The sequence below is a fragment of the Scomber japonicus genome, chromosome 8, assembly GCF_027409825.1.
Source record: "Scomber japonicus isolate fScoJap1 chromosome 8, fScoJap1.pri, whole genome shotgun sequence".
Taxonomy (NCBI): Eukaryota; Metazoa; Chordata; class Actinopteri; order Scombriformes; family Scombridae; genus Scomber; species Scomber japonicus.
In genome coordinates this window covers 27879418-27903315 of record NC_070585.1, presented here as the reverse complement: position 1 = coordinate 27903315, position 23898 = coordinate 27879418, and the positions used below count along the sequence as shown (strand labels likewise).

General features: G+C 41.1%; 1 protein-coding gene across 1 annotated transcript in view; it reads left to right on the top strand.

The window, feature by feature from the left end:
- Positions 1-3282: 3282 nt before the first annotated feature.
- Positions 3283-23898, top strand: part of ankrd50 (ankyrin repeat domain 50) — a 37330-nt gene continuing 16714 nt past the window's right edge. Inside the window, exons 1-3 of the mRNA XM_053323831.1 lie at positions 3283-3503; positions 4948-6076; positions 18835-19067. Coding sequence (XP_053179806.1) covers positions 5571-6076; positions 18835-19067 — 739 coding nt within the window. The 5' untranslated portion in view covers positions 3283-3503; positions 4948-5570. The remainder of the gene's footprint in view (positions 3504-4947; positions 6077-18834; positions 19068-23898) is intronic.

Sequence of the window (23898 nt, the reverse complement as noted above, 5' to 3'; positions counted from 1 at the left end):
CCTGTGAGTGTGAGAAAAACAAACCGCAGATTTCAGGCGTGAGCATCCAGGCACCATGATACAAACACACACATCATCATCTCACTAATCGTACATTATTTTGTGTCTTGTCTTGGGATTTAGGAAAGTGTGTTTGCGCTTGTGTTTTAAATCATTTATTTTTCTGCAGGATTTTCTTTGGGTGTTGAGATAATGTCTGTGGAGGGAGGGAGGGAGGGAGGGAGGGAGAGGGGCAGAAGCTTAAGTTTAGTTTGCTTTTATTGTGTTGTGGTGTAACAGAAAGTCACACCTGATAACTTTGCTTTTAAATGGCATATTACCTAAAGCAAATAGAACAGGAAGCAGAAATATATTATAGATATATTGTATATATGGACAGAGAGACCATTGTTTGACTCTGACTCAGTACATTATTTAGTTTGAGCCTAATTTTAAGGTAAAGCAAAACTGAACCAAATTAATTAAATTGATTGAGTTCAGATACATATAACAGGTTACATATATGATCACATATTGATATGAATTAGACTAAATATCTTAACCACTTAACGCACGCTGTTCCGTCTACGGGACGGGACGGATGTTAGGAGGTAGCCACAAGTTCTTCTGGATGTTTTAAACACCAACCCTTAAACATATATGTTCATGCCGTACATCGTTGGAAAGCTTAGATTGTCCTGATTCATTCAAGACCACTCACGACTTATATGGTTGCTCACAGCCGTAATAGTATTAGCGATTAGCTCGGCTAGCCCCTGAGCTAAGTAAGAAAAGCTATAATGCTACATACCTTCAAAGTCTTCCCTTTATCCACAACGATCATCTTATGACTCAGGACTTTCTGTACAGCTCGCCAAATATCCATTCTTGTGAAATATGAAATCCGTTTCCATAAAACCGGAATATTTTCCTCAATATGTCCATGTATTTAGTCCAACACGTAACGTAATAACACAAATAACAAATCATATACGGTCCGTTTACGTCATTTCCTGACCTGCACGTTCATCTCAGAGTACACGTGACTAGATGTTTACGACCGTGAGCCTCTTCTGCTTCTGACGACACCACACACAAGCCAATCGGTGTTTAGGAGTAGGCAGTACATGTCTCCAAAGCCAATGAGGACATGTGACCGACAACAATGACGACATGGCTTTGATTGACAGCTGTTGCAGCCTATGGAAATATTCGGTGAAATGAAGTTGATAACCTTTTAGCCAATAGTCAGAGGTTTCCAACGGTGTATGACACTAAGCTATTAGTTTGGCTGTCCATAAACAAACTCCAAGCGTAACCGGCGTGCGCCCTGTGCCACTCTTTGTCAGTAAGTCACAGAATCACACAGACACTTTTACAAGAATCCTGAGAGTGTTTCCTTTCCAATGATACCAGACACATCTCTGAGTCTCAAACTATGTGGGATCTGTGCTGCTCACAACTTGGGCATGTCGTTTAGGCTAACAGCATAAAAAACAGGGGCGTGTGTTAAGTGGTTAAAACTTCCAAGATATAGTGAATAGTTTTGAATCACTCCCCCAAGAGCTGTATTGTGGAGTTTGGCAGGGTTTGAATCAACATTTAGGAAGATCACAATGACAGAAAAGAAATCAAAATAAATTAAAAAGAAAAAAACAGAATCAGATGGTTGTTTTGGTGGCAACGGTGGGGATTTGGATTTAATCCAAGTAGACCTACTTCTCAAATCCTGGTTGTTGTTGGTATTAAAGACAGTATGACACTGCTTGTTTTCCACGTGTAGCGTTAATTGTAACATTTTTTACAGGCTGAACTGACTAATAATATGTATTTGTCATTTTGAAACGAGGAGGGAAAACACAGGTCTCCAGGTCTGTTTACACCACATATATTTTGCATGATTGCACAAATGCAGGCAGGTTGAACAACCTGTTAGGGAGCCTGTTTTTGAAAAAATGAATAAATAATTCAAGCTGGCAAATAACCTAGAATACCCAGGATACGTATATTCCATTCACACTAAACAATCATCATCCACTCACCAACACACAAAACAAAACAGTCACATACAAATATCAGCTTGTATAACTTTAAAGTCCCCCAGGGGAATTAATGTTTCTGGATTCCAGCTGTGTCGCAGTGTATTCAGTATCAGGGTGCGTCATACTGGAAACCAGTCTATCCCAGTTCAGATTTTATATGAGGTGTGATCTTGTCTCATGGTCATTAGCTCTGAGCTCACCTAAGGATGTTAAATATCTCAGAAACTCACATTAAGGCATTAAATGAAGAAACATGTCTGCTGTTGCTGTTTTAGATGTTTTAGATGTCAGTGATGACTATCTGACTTTTCAATATAAATATATAATATAACAGTGGTGAGTGTGTTAGCTCGATAGCAGTCTGCTGTAATGAATCAAATGGCACTGTGGTAAAAAGCATTTATACAAGACGTCTCCATAATCTAACGCAGACAGTGTGGTGGATCGTATTATGCCTTTTTATTTCTTTTTCGAAAGGATAAATAAGATCTGTTCCGATATAAGAATCCAATTTGATTTTTTTTTCTTTTTAGCGTATATATTTAACATGACTTTTTTATTACCAAACTGAACTGTGTTACCAGATTGTTAGAAAGATAGAAATAAATGCCACAGTTTATCAAATCAGTTTCTATAGCCTGTATCAATAAACAATCAATTAAATCAATCAAGATAAAAAGGACAATAATGCAACATGTAGCCTAGAGCAGTTTCACTACCGAACCTGCTGTGTTTTATAGACATGAAACCTTAGCTGCTGCTGCTGCTGTGTTTTTGTAGAGAACTACTAAATTTAAAATTAATTTAACTTGTAACAATAGTAAATTGTAACGCCTGTAAGACATCCTGTAAGAAAAATACTTCTTGACTATTTTCTTTAGTCTAGTAGCCTAAATGATATATTTGTGATCCACATTTTTTCATCATTTTCTGACATTTTTTTTTGATTTAATGTTTTTTTTATTTTTTATTTAGCTAATTTATTTTTTTCTAACTTTAAAATTATAATTATTAAGAAATATGACTTCATTATTGTTAACTACTGAATAAGAAGCATACTAAATAAGATAATAAAATAGCCTACAATGTCAAAAGTAATGCCACACTCACAATATTTAAATAATGGCGACAAGAGAAGAGTAAAACACCAACTCCCAGAAGACCTTGCGCCACTCACTGGTGTGTGCTCTGCATGCAGTGGGGAGAGAGATGTGGAGTGTTTTGGAGGCGGAGAGTCAGTCGGCTGGGCTCACTGTGGAGCTGTGTCGGGCAGCAGGAGGAGCCGACACCGACTGAAAAAAAAAAGACCGATTCAAAGAAAGACACGAAGGGTTGCTCAAATGCACAAATTTGAGCTTTTGAATCACAACGGTGGAGTGGTTCATACGAAGCGTTGTTTTTTTTTAACGTGGACAGACAAGACTACAGACACAGCAACACCATAAAAAAAAACATACATACACCAAGAGGAATCGGCAAGAGGTGAGAGGAAAACCGTTTGGGGTTGAGAGAGAGAGAGAGAGAGACATTTGAAACTGTAGCAAAAATAGTGAAACGCTCCACAATTGGCTTAATTGAAGTTTAAGGAACAGTTTGGGGTTGTGTGCAGTAACAGGACAAGCTGCATTCAACATTGTATGTATGTGTGGGGTTTTCTTCCGTTAAAAAATGCATGCAATTGTTAGCTAGTGTGTTTTTTTTCTTTAAAGCCCTCATAGGTGTAAATTGTATCCAATGTGAAATGGGTGAGGTTTGTCTGCCCATACAAAAGACTTGTGCTGCCTTTTCAGTCACTGGAGTCAATTCGTGTGTCGTTTGCGCTGATAGATTATTCGTCGCCCCCCGCCTCAAAACACAGCTGACCCTTGATAGATTTTACGTGTATTTTGCACACAAAAAAAAAAAAAAAAAAAAAAAGCTTAGTGTTGGAGGTGAAAGGGAGAATGCATGGAGAGCGCCTTCTTTCTTTTGGAAGACAGAAAGGTGGAAATGTATCGCAGTCTGTGTGAAACCTTGTTATTTGGCAGCGTTACAAAGTAACCAGAAACAGTGTGCGTGAGTGAGTGTGTGTTTGTGTGTGTGTGTGTGTGTATTTTCTTGGCTGGAGAGGCTGTGCATTTGCTACAGTATTGAGAAGCAGTAGTAAGCAGTGATGAAGAGCAAAATAAAAAAAGGTGGTTAAACTGCAGTTCATCAAAAAAAAGAAGGGAAAGCAACAGACATTTCATCAAGAGAAGCTCAGATGTAATACCTTTCCTCTCCTTTTTTAAAGATCCATCATCATGGCACTTAACATCATTTCCTAATCACTGACTATCATAGAGGCTATGCTCTGGATTTGAATTCTGCTAGATTTTTGTCAGCCTGAAAAAAAAAGGCCTTTTTAACTGATTTTTTTTAGGTGGGGTTACCTTCCACTTCCACTCATGTAACTGGCCCCTGTAAGTGCAGGAAAAGGGGGTCCTCTCATTTGGACTTTTCCCCCCCTAGAGCTCAGGACGGATGTGGACTGTTTGGGATTTAAAGCCACATAGGAAGGAAGGGGGGATCAGTGGATCGACTAGAGAAACTGGACGATCCCCTGCCAAGAATTTAGTTGCAGGGCAGGCAGTGATGTGGGTAGTGGAGGATAAAAGCACCAACTTACCCACCTTTTTTTTTGTAAGTGGTGGAAGAGCGTTAACCCTTCGTTGTAGGTTGGAAAAAAATGTCAAATAGTAGCATGCATCATAAAAGGGTGGCATCAAACTGTTGCATTGTGCATGTGCATGTGTTTTGTCGTGTGCCTATTTTTGTATTTACCTCAAAACTGTATCTCGCAACACTCACTGTACTTGAATCATTTAGGTGACTAATTCACATGCAGCATAAAGTTGTATATGATTTCTGTCCTAATTTAGCCCTCATTTCTGTCTCTGTTTTCCAGGGGAAAAGCCAGGCTTAGAATGTTATTGGAGAAATTGACTCTGCACTGGCAGTCTCATCCATGTTAATGTAATGGAAACGTGCTTTGGTTACCCCCGGTAACATCTGAAATGCATCAGCGGAAATATATCAGCAACTCCCATGGCTAATTGTATCAAGCGGTGGCTTGAGTTTGCTAGTGGATGCACTCAAGAGCCGGGTGCCCTGCCATGCCCAGCGCCATGCTAAAGCAACACACTCATAATAACAAGGAGCACTCAGTACAACCAGTGGGAAAGCTGTGGAAAAAGTTGGTGGAAAATCTATGGTTTGAGCCTTGATTTTGATTTCCTTTTTTTATTTTGACCTAGATATTCTGTAACGCACCATAGCTCTGCTGCTTTTCCTGCCATCTGCAGCGGCTCCTCTCTACTTTCACTCAAGTTGCATTCATTTTGGCTTCTTCTCAGCGTAACCACCAAGGACGACTAAAGTGCAAGCTGCTTTCTGAGAGGCACTTTTGCAGCCGACGTAATGGATGTTCGACTTTACAGCCAGCCTTTGTTGGAGTTGAAAATGTGAGGGGCAGAATGAAGGGACCCCTATGAAGAGGAGGAATAGGTGGAACAGCAGCACAAGATCAAAATGGCCCAAACCAGTTTGCTGCAGGGGAAGCGCTTTTACTGCCGGGAGTGGGTCTTCCATAAGATCCAGCATTGCCTCCAGGAGAAAACCAACAGCCTCAGTGGAGTGACCAGCACTCCCAACAAGCAGCCCCCACTGACACCCGGCGGGGGTGCGTCTAACCCCGGCAGCCTGACAGCAGGTTCTGCCAAAACAGGTAGCTCGTGGGGGGTGTTGCTGGTAGGAGGTCCAGGAAGCGGGAAAACTGCACTTTGCACAGAGCTGTTATGGCCCACGTCGACCCAGGGATCCCACCGGGGTCTGCACCAGCAGAGCCTGGCTTTCCACTTCTGCCGGGCGGACGACTCGGACACGCTGTGTGTCGGCGGGTTCATCCGAGGTCTGGTGGCTCAGATCTGCCGCAGCGGGCTGGTGCCGGGATACGAGGAGAAGGTTCGGGACCCAGCTGTGCAGATCACTTTGCAGCCTGGAGAGTGTGAGAGGAACCCTACAGAGGCTTTCAAAAGGTGAGGACACACACACGTACATCATATATTATTCCTCTTTACCTTGTCCTTTAAATCAACTATAAACAGAGGATTTCACTGATTGGCACACTTTCAGACAAAGGAGGAATTAATCTGTGAATGTAAGTGATTAGTTGATCAACAGAGGATTAACAATCCATTGTTTCAAGCAGAAATACCAAACATTCACCGGTTCCTGCTTCTCAAATATGAGGATTTGCTGTGTTTCTCCAGTTTTATATCATTAGTCATTGAATGTTTATAAGTTTTGGGCTGTTGTTTGGATAAAAGAAGTTATTTGAAGATGTCATGTTTGATATTTTTATCTTATAGACTAAACAATTATTTTAAAAAAAGACATCATAAATGAAAAGAACTGCTAGTTGCAGCTCTACATGGAATAACCTGCAGTTTTTTTATTGGGATAAATGCATATTCTTCCACCTACATTGTAACATCTTCTCTAAAAACATGCACTGACCCTCTTACACCTCTCTAGTGTTTCCAGGTACTGTTGGAAATCTAGGAATCTGGTTTGCCTAGAAATGTAAAATGCAAAACCAACCCCTCCCCCTACCTCCCTCTCCACCTCCTGACCCCGATGCACCCCCTCCCCTCCCTTTTTTTTTTTTTTTTTTTTACTGCTGCTCACACTCATCGCATAGCTCCGCCTCAGCAGCCACTCAACTTATTTGATGTCATGGTTTTGTTGGTTTTCCCCCCCGGTGTGGCATGCTGGGTGGGACTGTCCCTGCTTGGCTTCTGATTCAAGAAAGGTCAGATATTTTTAAGCCGGCAGTCGAGCTCAGGTGGCCAGACGCTCATGAGGAAAAGGAGCTTTGAACTGCCACTGACTCACTGAGCGACTTACCCGTCTGACCTGAGCGACTGACGGTGAAGCGCACATGTGAAACTGAAGTACAGTAGGCTTGTGGACTTCCAGCGCCCTGCCCGGGCATGTAACACGATCAAGATGGACTGTTATTGTAGGCAGAGGCTTTAAAAGGAGCTGCGCATGAGCGTGTGTGCATGTGGGTTACTTGCACGACTTGTCTACACAGTATAGGTCAGGCAGTCTGTGCAACACAGGCTGGAATGCAGCACTGAACATACACTCACGTTTCTCGTCTGGCCATCTGGTGACGCTTATTGCACCACCTCGACATCACACACACACACACACACACACACACAGAGGGGGGGAAAAAGTAGGTCAAACGTTCAGCAAGGTAAATCATTTTTTAAATGTTCACCAGAGTCAACAGCTCAAACCTACGCTTAATTTTTTTTTTTTTTTTTTTTTGGTCTACCCACACTCATTCTCAAGGAAACTAACGCTCCTCTTGTCATCTGCTCCTAATCACGCCGCCTCTACCTCTACCTCTACCGATGACTCTGACTTCAGTTTGACCCTCTCAGATAAAAGGCAGGTTATCATAGGGACATAAACAGAGACTGAACCCAGCAGGGAAGGACTTCTCACTTTCAGCTCTGCTCTGTGTCACAGCGGATGTCGAGGCCCGTTAGCGGACAGTCGCATTAGCTCAACTTTGCCTCATGAGGGAAATATTCTGTAGCACTTAAAAACCCCACGGGCCCTAAATCTAGGAGTGACAAAGACACCAGGCTTATCATCAAGAGCCTGTGTTGTTTCGGAGCCAAATGCGCACTTGGGTGAATGAATGCCTTATCGCCATCTCAGGTGTAAAAGTGTCCCGGGCTCCGTTGTACACAAATAATCTTAACGGCCCCCCCGGGTGTTCTAGATGCTATCTTGCTTCAGGAAGCCAAGATTGTCAGCTGGCATTGACAATAAAAACATTAAAAAAAAAAAACAGGGTAAGAAATGAAAGGGGTGTAAAACTTTTATTATTATTCCAGCATTATAGCCCCAAATTTACATCAGGAATAAAAACTCACAGAGGGGTGCACTTGTTTTTGATTGAACAGAACCAGGGCTGTACTCTTACTCTTTAAAAGTTATATAGGTTTCATTTAGTTCAGGGTCTCGTTTAACACAGATTTTTTTTTTAACCCCCACCAACCCCCTTCCAGCTGTGATTTTAAACGTTAGCTAGTGGGTGAATGCAAGAGGCCCTGCCAAATTCTTTAGCCTAGTCAAAGACAAACAAGTCTGTTTGTTGATAGTAATCACCGGTTGTGTGTTAATACACTGAAACTGGTTCAGACATGGGTTTACGTCCACTCCGTACAACTTGATCAGTGCTGTCCCCCATCTGTGCATCTGCAGCCAGGCTTTTGACATTTTCGATCATTATTGCGTATCAATAAATCCCCTCCACTTACACCGTGCCCCCATTTTTAATCACCTCGGCTGGGGCCATTTGAAATATAACTGAGGTTAGTAGTCAATGTAAAAGTGCTCCTTAAACTAAGCTGCTCTAAATATGTTCTTCATTATATTTTATTTAGTGGTATCAGTATTCTAACGTTGAAGTGGAGTTTTGTTTGATCTGCATAATTTACTGTTAAATGTTTGCATAGTTTAATCTGTAACAGAGCATCCATTTTTACAAGCCGACCATATGTTTCATGTATAAATATGAATCTGCAGAGTAGCTGCAGCTGTAAATGTAGAGGAGAGAAGAGTACAGTGTTTACCTCTGAAAAGTAGTGAAATAGCACAAAATGATAACACAAACAAGACGACTCTGAGGATTTTAGAAATTCTAAGGTTGTGAATCTCTTTTCCTCCGACCGAATCGCACCCGTCTAAGAAATAGTTGATTAGCCATGGAACACACTCAGCACACAACACAACAAGCTGTTCTGATATATATTTCTAAAAGCCATCTCTACACGTTTTTACAGGTGTGGAAATCTTGTCAAATATTGGGTTATTTGAATCTAAAGCCCGGTTCAGACCAAAGATTAACCACAAGACGAGTTGAAACTCGCAGCTGCTTGCAAAACCTTCCAGTTTACACCAGTGCGATTAGACGAAATGGTGTATCGTCTCCCATAGCAACGACTCTCTGTATTTCAGCTCTTTTGTACCTGGAGAACAATTTGTAGCTTTTGAAAGTATACATAAGAACATTGATAGTGAGTTACTTGCTACTGTTGCATTTTTTAATAGTGATGAAAAAATGAGACGGACAAGGCTCTATTTCCCTTTGTCCAAGTTGGTCAAGTTTGCTGACTTGACCAGCTGATTGGCTGTTGAAACAGGCGACGTGCCTTACTAAAATCTAAAATCAGCCAGCTTCGATCAAGCTGAGATGGGCCACTTTCACACTGCTGCAGCTTTTTTCCCCACATCCTTCCAAAACAGTTGTGAGTTGTGAGTTGTGAGATCTTATTGTGAGTTTTTGGACTGAAATGAACCGTTAACAACATCATAGAATGTAAACTCTCTCTTGCTATTAAAACTCACAAACTCTTGTAAATATTACAAAGGACACAACTTCTGTTTATACAATGGTAGTGTCTCCTACAGTACAAATGTCTGAAAAATATTAATTCACATTGAAAGGCCAGTATCCAATCCAGCCATATAGCCCAGTCCTGATAAAATGCTCTCATTTCATGCATTACTAAAAGTAATTAGCAGGGCAGCAAAGGTCATGTGCCACAGTTCCTCAGATAAAAGGCAGTTTCATCTTTCAGCTCGCCAGTCTGAAGCTGAAGTCTTGTTCACACAACAAACTTGATACGTGTGACTTGCCTGGATGGGTCAAATCCATTGGCATCAGTGTTATCTAAAGGGTTTGACTCTTGGGTTGTAGTGTATCATCGAGGATTTTTTTTTTTTTTGTAGACAAAGCCAGAGCACATTCCTCCTCCTTTATCACATCTGCATTAGTCTCTGTCTTGGCTCTATCAAAGGCCACTGCCATGTTTTGACTGGAGTCCTCCACTTTTAATGAGTCAATGTGTTTTCAGCAGCCAGCCTCCTGGCCTCCAACATACCTCACTTTCTCCTTTCAGGACAAAAGAGCTGCTGGCTTCAAATAGGTGGAATTAACTCGGTCATGTGGGTCAAACTAAAGGCAACCTTTTTTTTGTGTGTTTTTTTTTTTTTTTTTGCTGATGGGACAAAACTGCCCTTTTAGTCTAGGTGTAGCTTCATGTTGATCTGTTGTTGGGCTGTTCTCCATTGAGCATGAATTAGACTTCAATTGCAGCTGGACAAGTTTGTATTTCTTTGTAAAGGGCACAGACTTCAGGAATGATGAGTGGCTGTGGCTTAAATTTGTGAACAAGATTTGAAGTTCCTTGGCAGTGTTTGATTCCTTCACTGGATATTTTCTACGAGGAAAAACGCTTTTTTATTTATTTTATTTTTTTTAGTTTTCTGGCAGTTAAATCAAGTATTTCTTTGTAAAAGTTTGCCCGCTGCTTTGTTCCAAATCACTGTTGGTAATTTAGAGTAGTGACATTAATCAAAACAGAAGCATGATTAGATCTAGTCTGGTAGTCTCCAGAGAACATGATTATTGCTTGGCTTTTACAAAAAATTGTAATTCTACGAGACAATATGGCATTACTGGCTCACTCCTTCCTTTTTTTAGAACATTATGACAGCGAGTTGCAGTTATTGGCTCCCGGGTGATGTAGGGAAATTGTGAGTTGCAAAACCACATATGTAAATAAAAATGACGTCAAAATGTTTTGCCGTCCTGTGATCTAACAGGTACTTAAAAAAAGGAGAGAGAACCCGTCTAATAATGTGAAATTAAGGGAAAACTGTCCCGTGACGTCACATGTTTGCTGCCTCTGTCTGATTTTTTTTTTTTTTTTTTGAACCAGAATTCAGTGTCGAGCACATTTTAATCTCATCTAAAAACCAACCAAGACATTTTCTTCTTAGGCTGGCGTCAGAGCTTTGGGCTTTTCTTTTTTTTTTCCTTTTGTGTTGATTTTTTGACTGTTGCACATGGGGCTGCCCTACTTATTGAGGTTAAGGGACGTTAAATGAAAGCGGCCTGGGCCTTTCATGTGGTGCACGGCTGTGGAAAACTCGCTGCAGATTAGGGCCACGTTTTTAGAAACAAAAAAAAAAAAAAAAAAAAGGCTCCCAGTGTGACGCATCAACTCCAGTCGACCAGATGAGGAGAAACAGCAGCAGCACTGGTGCGGCTGCAACGATGACTCAGCAATCTGAGGCCACTCTCTGTCTCCACTACCGCCGACGAGCAGTGGATGTCTTTATGCAGGGGTTTATTTGTGTGCGTGTGTGTGTGTGTGTGTGTGTGTGTGTGTGTGTGGTGATGAGCCTATATGCTTATGCGGGTGCACAACTCATTAATATTATTGTTATCCCACGCAATAAATGCATGGGGGTGCCCAACCTTGTAGAAAAAGAGTCGCTGAAAGTTTTGACTCATTCAGGAGTTACACATTGAGAATAATAATAATTTGGTCTATGAGATGTATATATAAAATTGCCGTCATGTGTCTCTAGAAGTCTAGTTAATTTATTTAGCTTTCATGTGGTCAACCTGACCGGCAGTCTGAAGCTAGCATCAGTGCCATTTACAAACACTAGTTCCCTGAACGCTTGATTTTCAAAGTGTAGCTTTTTCTAGATAACATTGAATATTTATTCATTAAGAGTTGATCACATTTAATTTTCCATTTGCATGGTAAAATAAGCAGCAACCCCACAGCTGTCATCACACTTTGATTCAGATACTAATTAACTCTTAACACCTTTTCTCCAACTGAAGCCGGCGGTTAGAAAAAGCGAGAGCGCACGAACAGAAACCCAGAGATCTCTTCTGTAATATAATCAAAACTCTTCTAACTTGTGCTGCCATATGTTTGGGAGCGTTTTGGAGAACCAAACACTCATAATATGAAGCAGATTGAGTAAATACATTCCCAGGGAATTCAATTAATTATTAAGGTTGTTATCAATTACAATTTGTGACGATTAACTAATAGTTCTTCTTTCCTCGTGCCAGACAGCTCACACACTGCTACACTGTTTTGTCAGCAGAAATCTGTTGAATTGGATTTAAGTTGTGTACATAATCCTGACTCAGAGGGGAACAGACACCTTCTAGGTTTACCTGTCCATGTTGGAAGTCTGGCATAACCTGTGCGTGTGACTGTTTGAGGTTCGTGCACCCATAGATAGACAGCAGTGTGAGAATAACAAGAGGAGAAGAGTGTGTGTGTCTGTGTGTGTGTGTGTGTGTGTTTTGGAGGCAAACTGTGGCAGCAGTGTCAGCGGGGAGAAGAGGGAGTAGAGGGGAGGGGGGTTGAAAAAAGGATGAAATTTCAGATTCCTTTGACAGTATTGGATAGCCGGCCAGGAATGCACACCTCGTCTGGGTTGGGAAGAGCTTGGGGGATTTGGAATAGTTATCTGAGGTATGTGTGCTGCACAGAAACAAAGTGTGCAGCATGTTTACACTCTAGCAAATCATTAATGGGTTGAATAATACGGGGTAAACAAATATTACCGGTGATTCAAGGAGACATATTTGGATGTTTTCAACAAGAATTTGGCATTGTGACAACCTTTTCACTGACTCCAAATGTCAACTGCAAGTTTTTCATACTTTTTAACAGCGGCAATCTGGTGTGATGTAGTTGAAGGGTGGAGGGTGGGGGGTAGGGTTAGATTTCAGATGGACAACACTCCAGATACAGGCCCCAATGTGATCCCTGTATGTGACCAGTCTCATGACCAGAGTGTAATTTTAAGGACATTAGTAAGGGTCAATGATGGGGAACCATTTTGAAAAAGTCGTTTTTTGTGTGTCACCCAGATTTGGCTCTCACGCGCTCCTCAGTTCCCCCTGACCAAGCAGACTGCAGGACATTGTTTCTCAGACAGCTGGAGGCAGCTTTGTCTGCTTTGGTATCCAGTAAAGAATTGATTGTGCAAATCTATTAAGCCTAGATCAGATTCTCTCTTTGTCCAGCCTGTTTAAGAAGAGGTAGAAACGAGCTCTTTTTAAACACTTACAGGAGCTGTGTACAGGAGTTTTTTGGCAGTGTGATGTCATTATATGAGCCGATCCTTGTCTTTGACAGCTTGTGGAAAACAGCTGCTTTCATCACTGACCGAGGCGTGGCCTGTGGTGGAGCATGCATGACACTTACAGCTCATAAAGAGACATACTAACTGACTGAGACACAGATACCAGAATGATAAATATGTTTATTTAGTTCTTGTTACAAACTAAGCCACACTTGTTAAATGTTTCCTGTACACAAACATCCACACAGGGACTTCATAAACATACAAATAGTCAGAAAAAAGGCAAAATGATCATTTAAATCAGGAAATACTATTAGGAAACAAGTCTTAAGAATCTTTTAAAGTGTTTAATGCTAACTTTTGGTGCTTATTATGGTACTTCGGTACTTGTTATCAACACTTGTCGCTAAGTACACATTTTAGTGAGTACTGAGTAAATATGGACATTGAATAACCAGCCCTAATAGAGAGCAATGAAGCTAATTTCCTGCCCCAAGTGCATAGGATTGGGGTTTAATAGCATTTTTGTCAAATCTGAATTCAATATAGAATCAACATATCGAGCAGGACTCAGTCAGCTGTTCACAATTTTGATTAACTAAGGTTATTATAAACTGAAACCAGAGTTATTTTCAGGTGAATTTCACATTTGCCATAATGATTTATACGTTATGCTCAGTGCCAATAAAAAAAAAAGGAGGAGATAAAGATATTTGAGGATCTTGATCAGATATGGAGCTTACCAACTTAAAACTGGATCCTAACTGGAATCAGCTCCCAACCCTACACAGGGAGCCAAAAAACTCAGTGATATATGAAATGTGGGCAGATGAGCTTCATGTCAGGGGATGAAGAAACGACAGACGTGGTTTTATGGTAATTTCTTACCAGACACAATGCAGCAATTGAAGCTTAACGACAACTTTTTAAAATGCTGCCCAATGCTCCACTCAGTCATTTTGAACAAATGCTTATAATGGCCAATTTCACTGTTTTTCTAAAAAAGTAACTACTTTACTGCTTTACAAGGTTGATATCCTCAAAGGGTTATCTATCTAATGACAGGCTCTCAGCACAAATTAATGTAAATATGTCTGTCCACAGCTTACATAACCACAGTTCAGCTCCTGTGTAACCACTCTGAATCAAACCTTTTTGACTTGTAAAAAGCTTTAAAAAAATACACTTTATTCAGAGCTTTACAGTAGCTGTAATGAAGCCTCACATTTGGAGTTTATGTCCAATCAGATAAAAGCCGAAGTGAGATGATAACAGATTGAGGAGGAAGTAAGAGCATATGGCCGACGTAACAGGAAGAATACAGTTAAAGTGCTTGAGCCTGGATGTTCAGCTCATTCGGTCTCATCACCACTCGCTCTTATTGTCCTCATCAGGGTGATTAATTTCGAACAAGATGGTTGCATATGCATAATGTATAAATCGCATAGGAAAGAACCTGCGAGGTAGTTGTCTCTCTCACTCTGGATGAGCCGGTGCATGAGTCAGCTGTTGTCGCTTAGCTCTATCCCGACTACACAAAGACGCTGAGCAGGCTTCTTAACAATTGACTCGATGCTAAATGAAGTGATGGGGGGTGTGGAGGTAGGGGCGGGGGGGGGGTTCTTCTAATGAAAAGACCTCTCTGGTTTTCTTCTGACTGTGGTGGAAAGCTTTGTCAGTATCACTTTGTGTGGCGATCTGTTTGAAGCTGAGAGCACCACCATACTGGTCCTTCTCTTCCATTAATAGAGCGGTGTCAAGGCCGTGCACGAATCCCATATTTCAAGCTTTTTCGTGTTGTTTGAACTTACGCTATATCCTGGTGGCCAGTGTGTACATGTTGTGTGAGTGTGTGTGTGTGTGTTTGTGTTGTTTGGTTATGTGGCACGGATTTCAGGCTCTGCGCCCGCTCTATAAAATGAACTGTGTAAATTTGTAAGGCGCTGGCTCGGTGCCCAGTGCTGCCCTGTCGGCCCCAGACATCTTCACTAAACGTCACACTGAAAGCTTCACTTTGCACATTGTGGTGGAAGCGACGGCCGCCGCAGCCGAGAACACGACATGACAGATGGTGAGTGCATTAGGTGCATTTCACATCCCACCCACCCCTTTCTATTTTTTTTCCTCTTGTCTTAAATAGCAATTGGCATCAACTTGGGCATATGTTGAGAACTTGAGAGAAAATCAGTTAGTCAGTACAAATGTCCAAGACCACAGCGTGTTGCCGAGTTACTTTTAATTCTCTGGCTCAGGTAGGCTTCAGGTTCCTGTGGAAAACTAAATCAGCTTTGCCTGCACTCATTTTCTCTCCATCTCCAGCGTCCCATGGAGTTGTCTTTGTCTGCACCCCTTGTCTTTTGACTCTTTGACAGCCTGAAAGTAGCTGAATTGTGAGAGAAGAATGGCTCTTTGTTTTGCCCACTTGCTGTCACTGTGGATTTGATTGTCTCAGTAGGCAACCCAGCCTCAGACACAACCATTCACACACAGTTACCCCTGTGGATGGACATTCCTTTTGGCAAAGCTCCCAGATGGTACTGCAGGTTCTCTGTGGGCTGCAGCCATCAGAAGAAGTGATTGACTGTGTCTTCTGAAAGGCCGAGCAACATCACTGCGGAGCGTGACGTTTGGAGAACCCCTCGCTACCTTTCTTTACTCTCCTGTTGAGAGATCAAACTGCTCGGAGAGAGTTTAAATAGAAACTTCAGATTGTCAAAGCTTTGCAAAGAACACATCTACCAGGGTTGACGTTACACTGAACGGTTTCATTTAGTCCCAGAATGACTAGTTGAGACTAGGTGATGAGCAAGATTTCAGCTTCTCCAATGTGAGTTTGTTTTTATCATTTACAAGTTGAATGTTTTTCCTTTTTGTTTTTGTTTGAAGACTTAACCTCAGGGTTTGGGGAACTGTCTTCACTATTTTCTGACATTTTACACAATAAACAGTCATGAAGTTATGAGGAATAAAGCAGTTGATAGCTTAATTTCTGGAAGTGATTTTAAATCATTTAATTCCAGATTGGTGGCCACTTAGGAAATGCCCCTTCAAATGTTTAATAAAGGTTAGCTGTACACTTGCAAATCACCTTAATCATGTAGGCAGCTGTGAATCATCCGTCTAGACCTTTTAACTCTAGTTTAGTTTTCCTTCTTTGGGAAATACGTCTTTTTTTCTTTTTAACTTTGACGCACTGTGTATGTTGTACAAAGAGGTAATAATTGTGGCATCACATGGCTGCCTGATGTTACGTGACATATTTTGGGAAAATGATGTCATGTAAAAACAGGGAATTTGTGTCTGTATGCATTTGTAATCAAGAGGAAACCAAAAGGCCTCTTCTGTGTGTCCCAGTACTTGGACAGAAAGCACACATACCATCACCCAAGCCATTTCTGCTCCCATGTGCTTGACGATAATGAACTAGGGGTAAAATTGAAGCTTAAAATGGAAGATGTTTAAAAAAAAAAAAATGGAATGGCTTTTGGAGCCACAGGGTTAGTGAAAGGCTGTTGAGCATCCAGAGGAAGTCTCATTAAAACAGTATTTTAGTGTTTTATGACAAAGCTTACAAGCAATGTCAGTTCCATTAAGGAAAAGTGGTAGTTAAAGAGAGCGTCCCATCATCCGGAAGGTGACCAATTTTATCGGCGTGACAGCTACCCGTGAAAAGCCTCAGATGGCCTGAAGCCGTCTCCAGTCTTGAATCAAGTTTTATTAATTGATTTGTTGAACCCCTTTTTAAATGTTTAATTAACCTAGACCCAGATTAAAATGTCACTAACATGAAATCCTCAGATCCTTTATCACGGCCAGTCGAGCTGGAAGTAATTTTATAAGTCAAGTTGGGGGAATGACATTTTCCCCAAACGGACGTCTCACGGTTGGCTTCAAACTGTTGGTGGCAGTCGCAGCGGAACAGAGATCCCGCCAGCACAAACACGGCTCCACTGCCTCACTGAGGTTTTTTAGATGTAATGTTACACATTAGCACTGGAGCAAGTAGATTACATGTCTGGCTTTGCAGTTTTGCGTTGATAAAAGGTTAATGTAGCATTTAAACTGTTAGACTAGTGCAGTGCAGTCAGCTGAGTGTTGATGCCATGCTCGCTACAGAACGCCGTGCCACATGTTTGCTTTATCACAGGATGCTACAGGGCTGCTTTTAATGGGTGTTCATATTTCAGACATCAATATTAATGTTGCAGGGAGGTTGGTGACATCGGGGGGGGAAGAAATATTACATGTTTATTTGTCACAATAGTTGCAAAACTCTTATTTTCTCTACAACTTTTGATATAATCTCAAGGCTGAATATTTAGCTCACGGGCAAATTTTTTTTTTGATGAACTAAAAAGGCGCGCTCAATTATAAATGACTGTTTCCGTGAGCTCAGATCATCTGCTGTGGGCCTCTTAATGGATGCAGTTTGGGTTGGATTGAGACATATTTAAACGCCTACTCTTTCTCCCAATTGAGACTGATGAACTGAAGATTGGTACGCCTCAAGAAAATCACTGTGTTGTTCACTGTGGCTGTTTGTCATTGTAACGGCACTGTTGCATCATACCGAACGAACCCGCTGGGAACACATTTATCCTGAAGTTTAAACCTGAGCCATGCAAAGAACAATAACAATGTAAACTGGATCATTATTTTATAACATCCACTCAGGAGGATGCCAAAGTTGTTTTAGGTGCAGGAAATGCTTAAATGTAGTGCATAAAGTACCAGTATTATGAAATAAGTTGATGCAATTAACATAAAAAGGTTAGCCTGTTAGCTTAAATGATTCAAAATTCATTTATTATCATCCTTTTATAACACAGGGTTGTATAACGAAATGTAGTTTGTAGTCCCTTCATGCTACCCACAAAAAGAGAAATTATATAAATGGATTAATAAATAATAAGTCATAAAAATAACCTTTTATATTGGAGTGCGGAGGATGAACTGAGGAGTCTCTCAGCCTGATGAAAGAAGCTGCTGCTGCTCTGTAGTCTGGTGGTATGACAGTGGTTACTTCTGTATCTCTTGCCAGACGGCAGCAGGGTGAACAGGCTGTGGTTGGGGGTGGGTGTTGTCTTTTTAGGTGTCCTTTGGGCTCCGTGCAGGCACCTCACCTCGCCTCGCCGATGTCACTGATGCTCCATAGGTGGTTGTAAACGACCTGCCAACTTCAAATGAGCCTGCTGACATATTGCTCCCTTTGGTAGCTAACTAGATTACTAACAAGTGAAATAGCAAGCTGATAGCTGTTTGGAAGTTTTAAAAAAAAGGGAAGTAGTCGGTGTTCAATGTATCATTTTTCCCCACTCGGCCAGTAGATCAGAGTTTTACTGGTCCCTTGTATGTGCTCACTGGTGTGGCAGCCAAAAAATGAACTCCTTTTTTTTTCTTCATAATTTTGGTGATTTATTCCTTGTATACATAATGCATACAACAGCGAAGTTCCCATTAGATTTGGTTGTTTTTCTTTAGTTATGGATATGTACTGTTGATGTATTTCACAACGAGTGAACAATAAATGATTAATCACTAAAGAAACAAGAGCCCCGCATGAAAAAAATAATTATTTGTCAGTTTGATTTAGAATGGAATTGCAGTTTCTTGTTCCCCTTTTAAGTTTCTACTCTGCGAATGTTCACTCGCACTGCCCGTGGGAATCATCTCAGCCAATCAGATTACATGCTGCTTTCAGACAAGTGTTGTTTTTTTTCAAGAATGAATGATCAAAAAACTGAAAACTTAAAATTCCTCAAACTTTTTTTTTCCCTCTCATCCTTTTCTCTCTCTTCAGATGCGTCCTTTTGCCTCTCCTGAGTGTGAAGCCTCCTCAGCAGGCTCTCTTCCTGCTGGTGGACTCCATCGACGAAGGCTGTCAGCTGGGCGAAGGGGAGCAGCGGTCGTCCCCCGGCTCCCCCAGGACCATCGCGGAGCTCCTGGCCAGCCATCATGAGTTTCTCCCTCCCTGGCTGCTGCTCATCTGCTCGGCACGCAGGCAGAACAAGGCCATCACCAAACTTTTCACAGGTAAATATCCGGCGTCGCTTTTGAATTCAAATTACAGTGTTTGTCAATCAAGCGTCAAAATGAAAAGTAAAACCTTAATCACAGCTGAACTCAGACGATGTAAAGAGACAATATGATGTATGAGATAATATATGCGCTTGTCAGTTGAGCTCCGTTTTTGTTCCACTTGATGGCGGTTATTTTTCCGTCTTAATGCGATACATTTCACCTTTTAAAATACGGGTACAAACAAAGCCCGCAGCGTGGTTCCTTTTCTGCCAACGCTGTTTGAATACTACAGATGCAAAAAGGCTTTCTAACATCACGACATGCCCAAAGAGATTAGGGTCATCACTGCAGACCTCTGTAAGAGTTGCAGCGCTTCCTTTATGTCCTTTGACACTGTGCCATACCAGCTGCTATTATCTCCAGCAGCCTACTCTGTGGTGATGAGCTGGCATAACATTAATCAAGAACCTGACTGTGTGGGAGGAAGTCTCCTCCGCAGGCTCGCACTGCCGTGTGTGTGTGTGTGTATGTGTGTGTGTATGTGTGTGTGTGTGTACCTCTACCTTTCTGAAGCCCCAGAATGTGGGAGCTTCTCATGCCCTCGGCTTTCCTCTTAAACCGTTATGTAATATCGCAGCAGTCCAAGCAGTCGTTTCTGTGCTGCTCCCCATTCAGGAAATGCATGATGTCAGGTTCAAGGCTGAATGACGTATTTGTCTCTTTGCACCTCATAAATGATGCAGGGCCCACACTGGTGTAGTAGAGCATCCCAAATTTATTGCAATATCAATATTAATTCGGGACTATAACATAATTTTGCACCACAGCTTTTTACTGCTTAGAGCACAGGAACTGTGACATTTCAGCATTGAGTCAAAAGCAGGGTTTAATTATCAGGTTGGTCTTCATATTTCTTCTTGGTGGAGTTGCTCTTGCTGTGTCACCACATAGATGACACAGCATTACATTTCTTGAAGTGTGGAAGCTGTTGTGTTTTGTGTCAAGCAGGCATGATGCTGTTTGACTCTGATTTAGAGAGGATCCAGTGCTCATTAAGATAAAGGTAAAGATAAAAATATATACATATAAAGGTTTCAGATGATACTGTCTCATAGTGTTACCGGTAAGACTAGCACATTTTTCTAACACTAACAACAAGCTTGACCAGCGTTTGGCTTTAAGTGGGTGGTAATCTCACACTCCTGCATATGTTCAGTAGTTTGCCATGATGTTTTGCAGGTGTACTAGAAGCTTGATGGCGAGGTGCGTAGGCATATTTATACCAGCTGGCTTTTAACAAATGTAAATGGAGGCAAATCTGTTCATGAAAACATCACTTTGAATGCTACAAAGTACCTTTTTTGTAAAGCTGCATTTTCCATTTACAGTATTATGAAACAACTGATTAACTAACAATTATTTTCACCATGGATGTCTGAGAATTATTTATTTAATTTGACATTCTAAGAAATCAGATTACATCTTCAAAGTTGCTGTCATATTATATTTGAGTAACTGGAAACGTTCTGCATTTTTGCTCTAAATGAACCTATAAATCCAAACTCTTAAATTCTTACTTCATAAATTACGCCATCGTGGTATATGATGTTTTTTAAGAGCATGATTTGTTTTAAACTAATTACAGTAGGTATTTTTATACTGTTGCCAATGTCTGTTCCTAAATAGTAAGATACTTCAGTACTGAAAATACTTCCACTACATACAAGTACTGAAATAGAGCGGTTGCAGCCCTGTGGAAGGCAGAGATGGTCAGTTGGTTGCTCGGTCACTCGGTTCAAACCACTTTGGTCTAGATGGACATAAAGATGGAAATAGCGGGCCACCATCAGAGCTCTTCTTCTTTTAATGGGTGTATCTTTTGTGTATTGATTGGGTATGATTTTATACTGTGCGTCAGTGTAGCCATTATCTAAGCCACCTGTCTCCCATTAGAATGATTGTCATCTGTTCACACCTGAACAATACAGTTTGAAAGTAGCTCGTAGATGAATGGGTGCAGTGATGGGGGATTAAGTGAAATGTTAAAGTGTAGGTGTCAGAGTGCTGTAAGTGTAGCTTTATACGAGCGTAGATCTGATTAGTGTTGACAGTAGCAGGGAGGGGGGGGGGGTGGGAGGAGGGTTGGGTTTTTAGGACGCCAAAATTCACTTTGAGTTTTCGGTGGGCGTCGTGCATCTAATTCAACAAACCAACTGTGTTACAAGCTGCCCACTTCGTAATCGCAAAGACATGCCATTCCACACTTTCCTCTAACATCAAAGCTTTCATGTACTGTAGGTGCCTGTGGTAGATGAGATTCAGAGAGTGTAGCTCATAGCGTCTTCACAGCATTTTCCAAAAAACTTTGAGCCCAAAGACAACACTGATGCAGAATAAAGTTTTACATTTGATTTCCTTTCAAAAGCAATTTGCATTAAATAGTATTTTCTGGTTTAGTGTGTGGTGTGTGGGCTGTCTGCTTTGACTGGGTTGAAGCAAAGATTTGAATCATCACATTTTATTAGGGTTGCACATAAAGTTGACAGTGAATTCACCAGTGGAATATATAGCCATGTAAGACATGGATGTAAATGCTAATGGGAAATTTTTATCTGCAACTTACTTCAGAGTCTCTCAGAGAGTTTGGTGATTGCCCATTTGCCTTTTCTCGTGTCGCCAGCTGATGAGCTGTCTGTTCTTTTTGTTTTTGATATAGATTGAAAGGAAATTCATCTTGGAACAATCTGATCAGCAGCAGTTATTTTCTTTCTTTTTCCTTTCTTTCTTTCTTTCTTGCAAATGCACTCGCTCAACTGGCTCTCATTGCTTCCTTGATGATGTCCAAGCTTTTATCAGGCTCATATTCCAGTTGCCCAGTAAATTGTTTTAAAAAGCAAGTCTCCTTTTGAACAGAGGAACAGAGCCAGACTCACACATCAGATATGATGCCCCTATTTGAAAGGAGGGATGGGCATATATGATTTTCTTTTTTTGTACAGTTGCCCGCGTTTGTGTGAACATCCTGTGCTAGATTTGGTGCTTTGTATAGTTGGGTCCTATTTAGTTTGAGCATTGAGATGCTCCTACAGACCTACAATGGGCCTGAGCCTTTCTCCTTTTACTGATGCTTTTAGCAGCGTCTTTGTTTTGTCTAGATTCAGTCTTCCGCTTTTAGTTCAGCACTGGAAATTCTTCTGCAAGACTAGCTTTTTTTTTTTTTTTTCTCCTCCCCCACAGACAGCTGTAGACATGCACACTAGAGGTCAACTACTATTGCTTTTCAGGGCTGATACTTACTATTAGTAATCAAGGATGATAACTGATATTTGGATATATTTTGGACATTTGCAGTAAAGATGAAAATCTTCGTGTCATCATTTAGAACACAAACTCCAACACAAAACTTCATTGAAATGCCTTCAAGCCAATACTTAATTAAAAGAGAAAACAAAAAGTACAGGTTGCTCCCAGCAGCATTTTATGAAGTGAAAGTTTTACTAAATAAACAAAATAGCTCCCTGAAGTTTTATGAAGTAAAAAAAAAAAAAAAAACTAAACTACTAAAACTCAGTCTCAATTAGTAGTCCCAGTTCAGCAACACCACACTGTGGTGCAGAAAGCAGCGCTGCGCTCTCCAGTTAGTCGGCTTCTCTTCCTTTCATAAATTGCAGACTTCACTGAAGATGTGCTCACACGGAACAGACGAGGGTGGTGAGCAGAGAAAGAGAAGTGACAGTTCAACTCTGACAGCCGTGCACCATTTATGCGGTCCATGTGGAGATTAACTCAGACCTCAGATGCTGTTCCATTACATCTGAAGTCTCCACAACAGTATCTTGCAGCTCAGTAACATTATGTACAGTCGTGGGTTGAGACTGAGAGTGTGATTGGCTCTGGTAAGTGTCAACAAATAATATCGTAGCCTTTTTTTTTTTGATAAATTATGGATCGACAAATTAACTTGACAGTCTTCATTATGGCATTCAAGTTATCTCTGTTGCACTGGCACCGACATTATTCAAAGCTATATATTGCTACATAAATAATTGTTGTGCATTATTCAGTCATTTCAGTGGTGTAAATGGGAAACTGGACATGCTTGTTATCATAGACATAGATGAGAAGATTGTAGTGTTTTTGATACTTCAGTGTTAGAGGACCGTGATGTTTATTTCAACTTTATCTTGGATATCTCCGCTCACTCACCAGAGCTGCTCCATTCTGCAAATGTGTTCCTCTCTGCCCGCCTGCAGCACAGTAGCCTTCAGTGTTGATAGCCTATTGGCCTGCTCATGACGTGTAACCAATCAGATAGTGCTGAGGGCGGGACATTGCTCGAGACCACACAGCGGCTGCATCAGAGCCAAAGTAGCACATTTTTGAATGAATTTATTTCACCGGTAATCCGATTTAAAAAACAAAAAATTCCAGTAATTGGAAAAATATTAAACATAAGATCCAATAATCAGCCGGACTGATAGATGGTCGATCTCTAAAACAAACACAGCCACCCACTTACTGTGTCCTCCATTAGGTTGTGCAATGTATTATGAATACAGCAGTGCAAATACTCCTTATTCATGCAGCACCACACCTAAAATAGACCAAAGGCTTTCAGAGTATCATATTGAGGCCAAGTGTCCCCTAAAAATACCCTCCATATTGTTTACAAGTCAGAGATGGCAGTGACCTGCCAAAAGACTCCACTTTCATGCTGTGTGCAAAGCCAACTCCTATTTTATATGAGCGGCCTATTTCGTCTGGGGTGGAGGTTGTGTGGGTTTCCCAGTATACTCTGGTCTGTGGTGATGGGAACTTTGTGGTTTTGTGAATATAGTGTCGA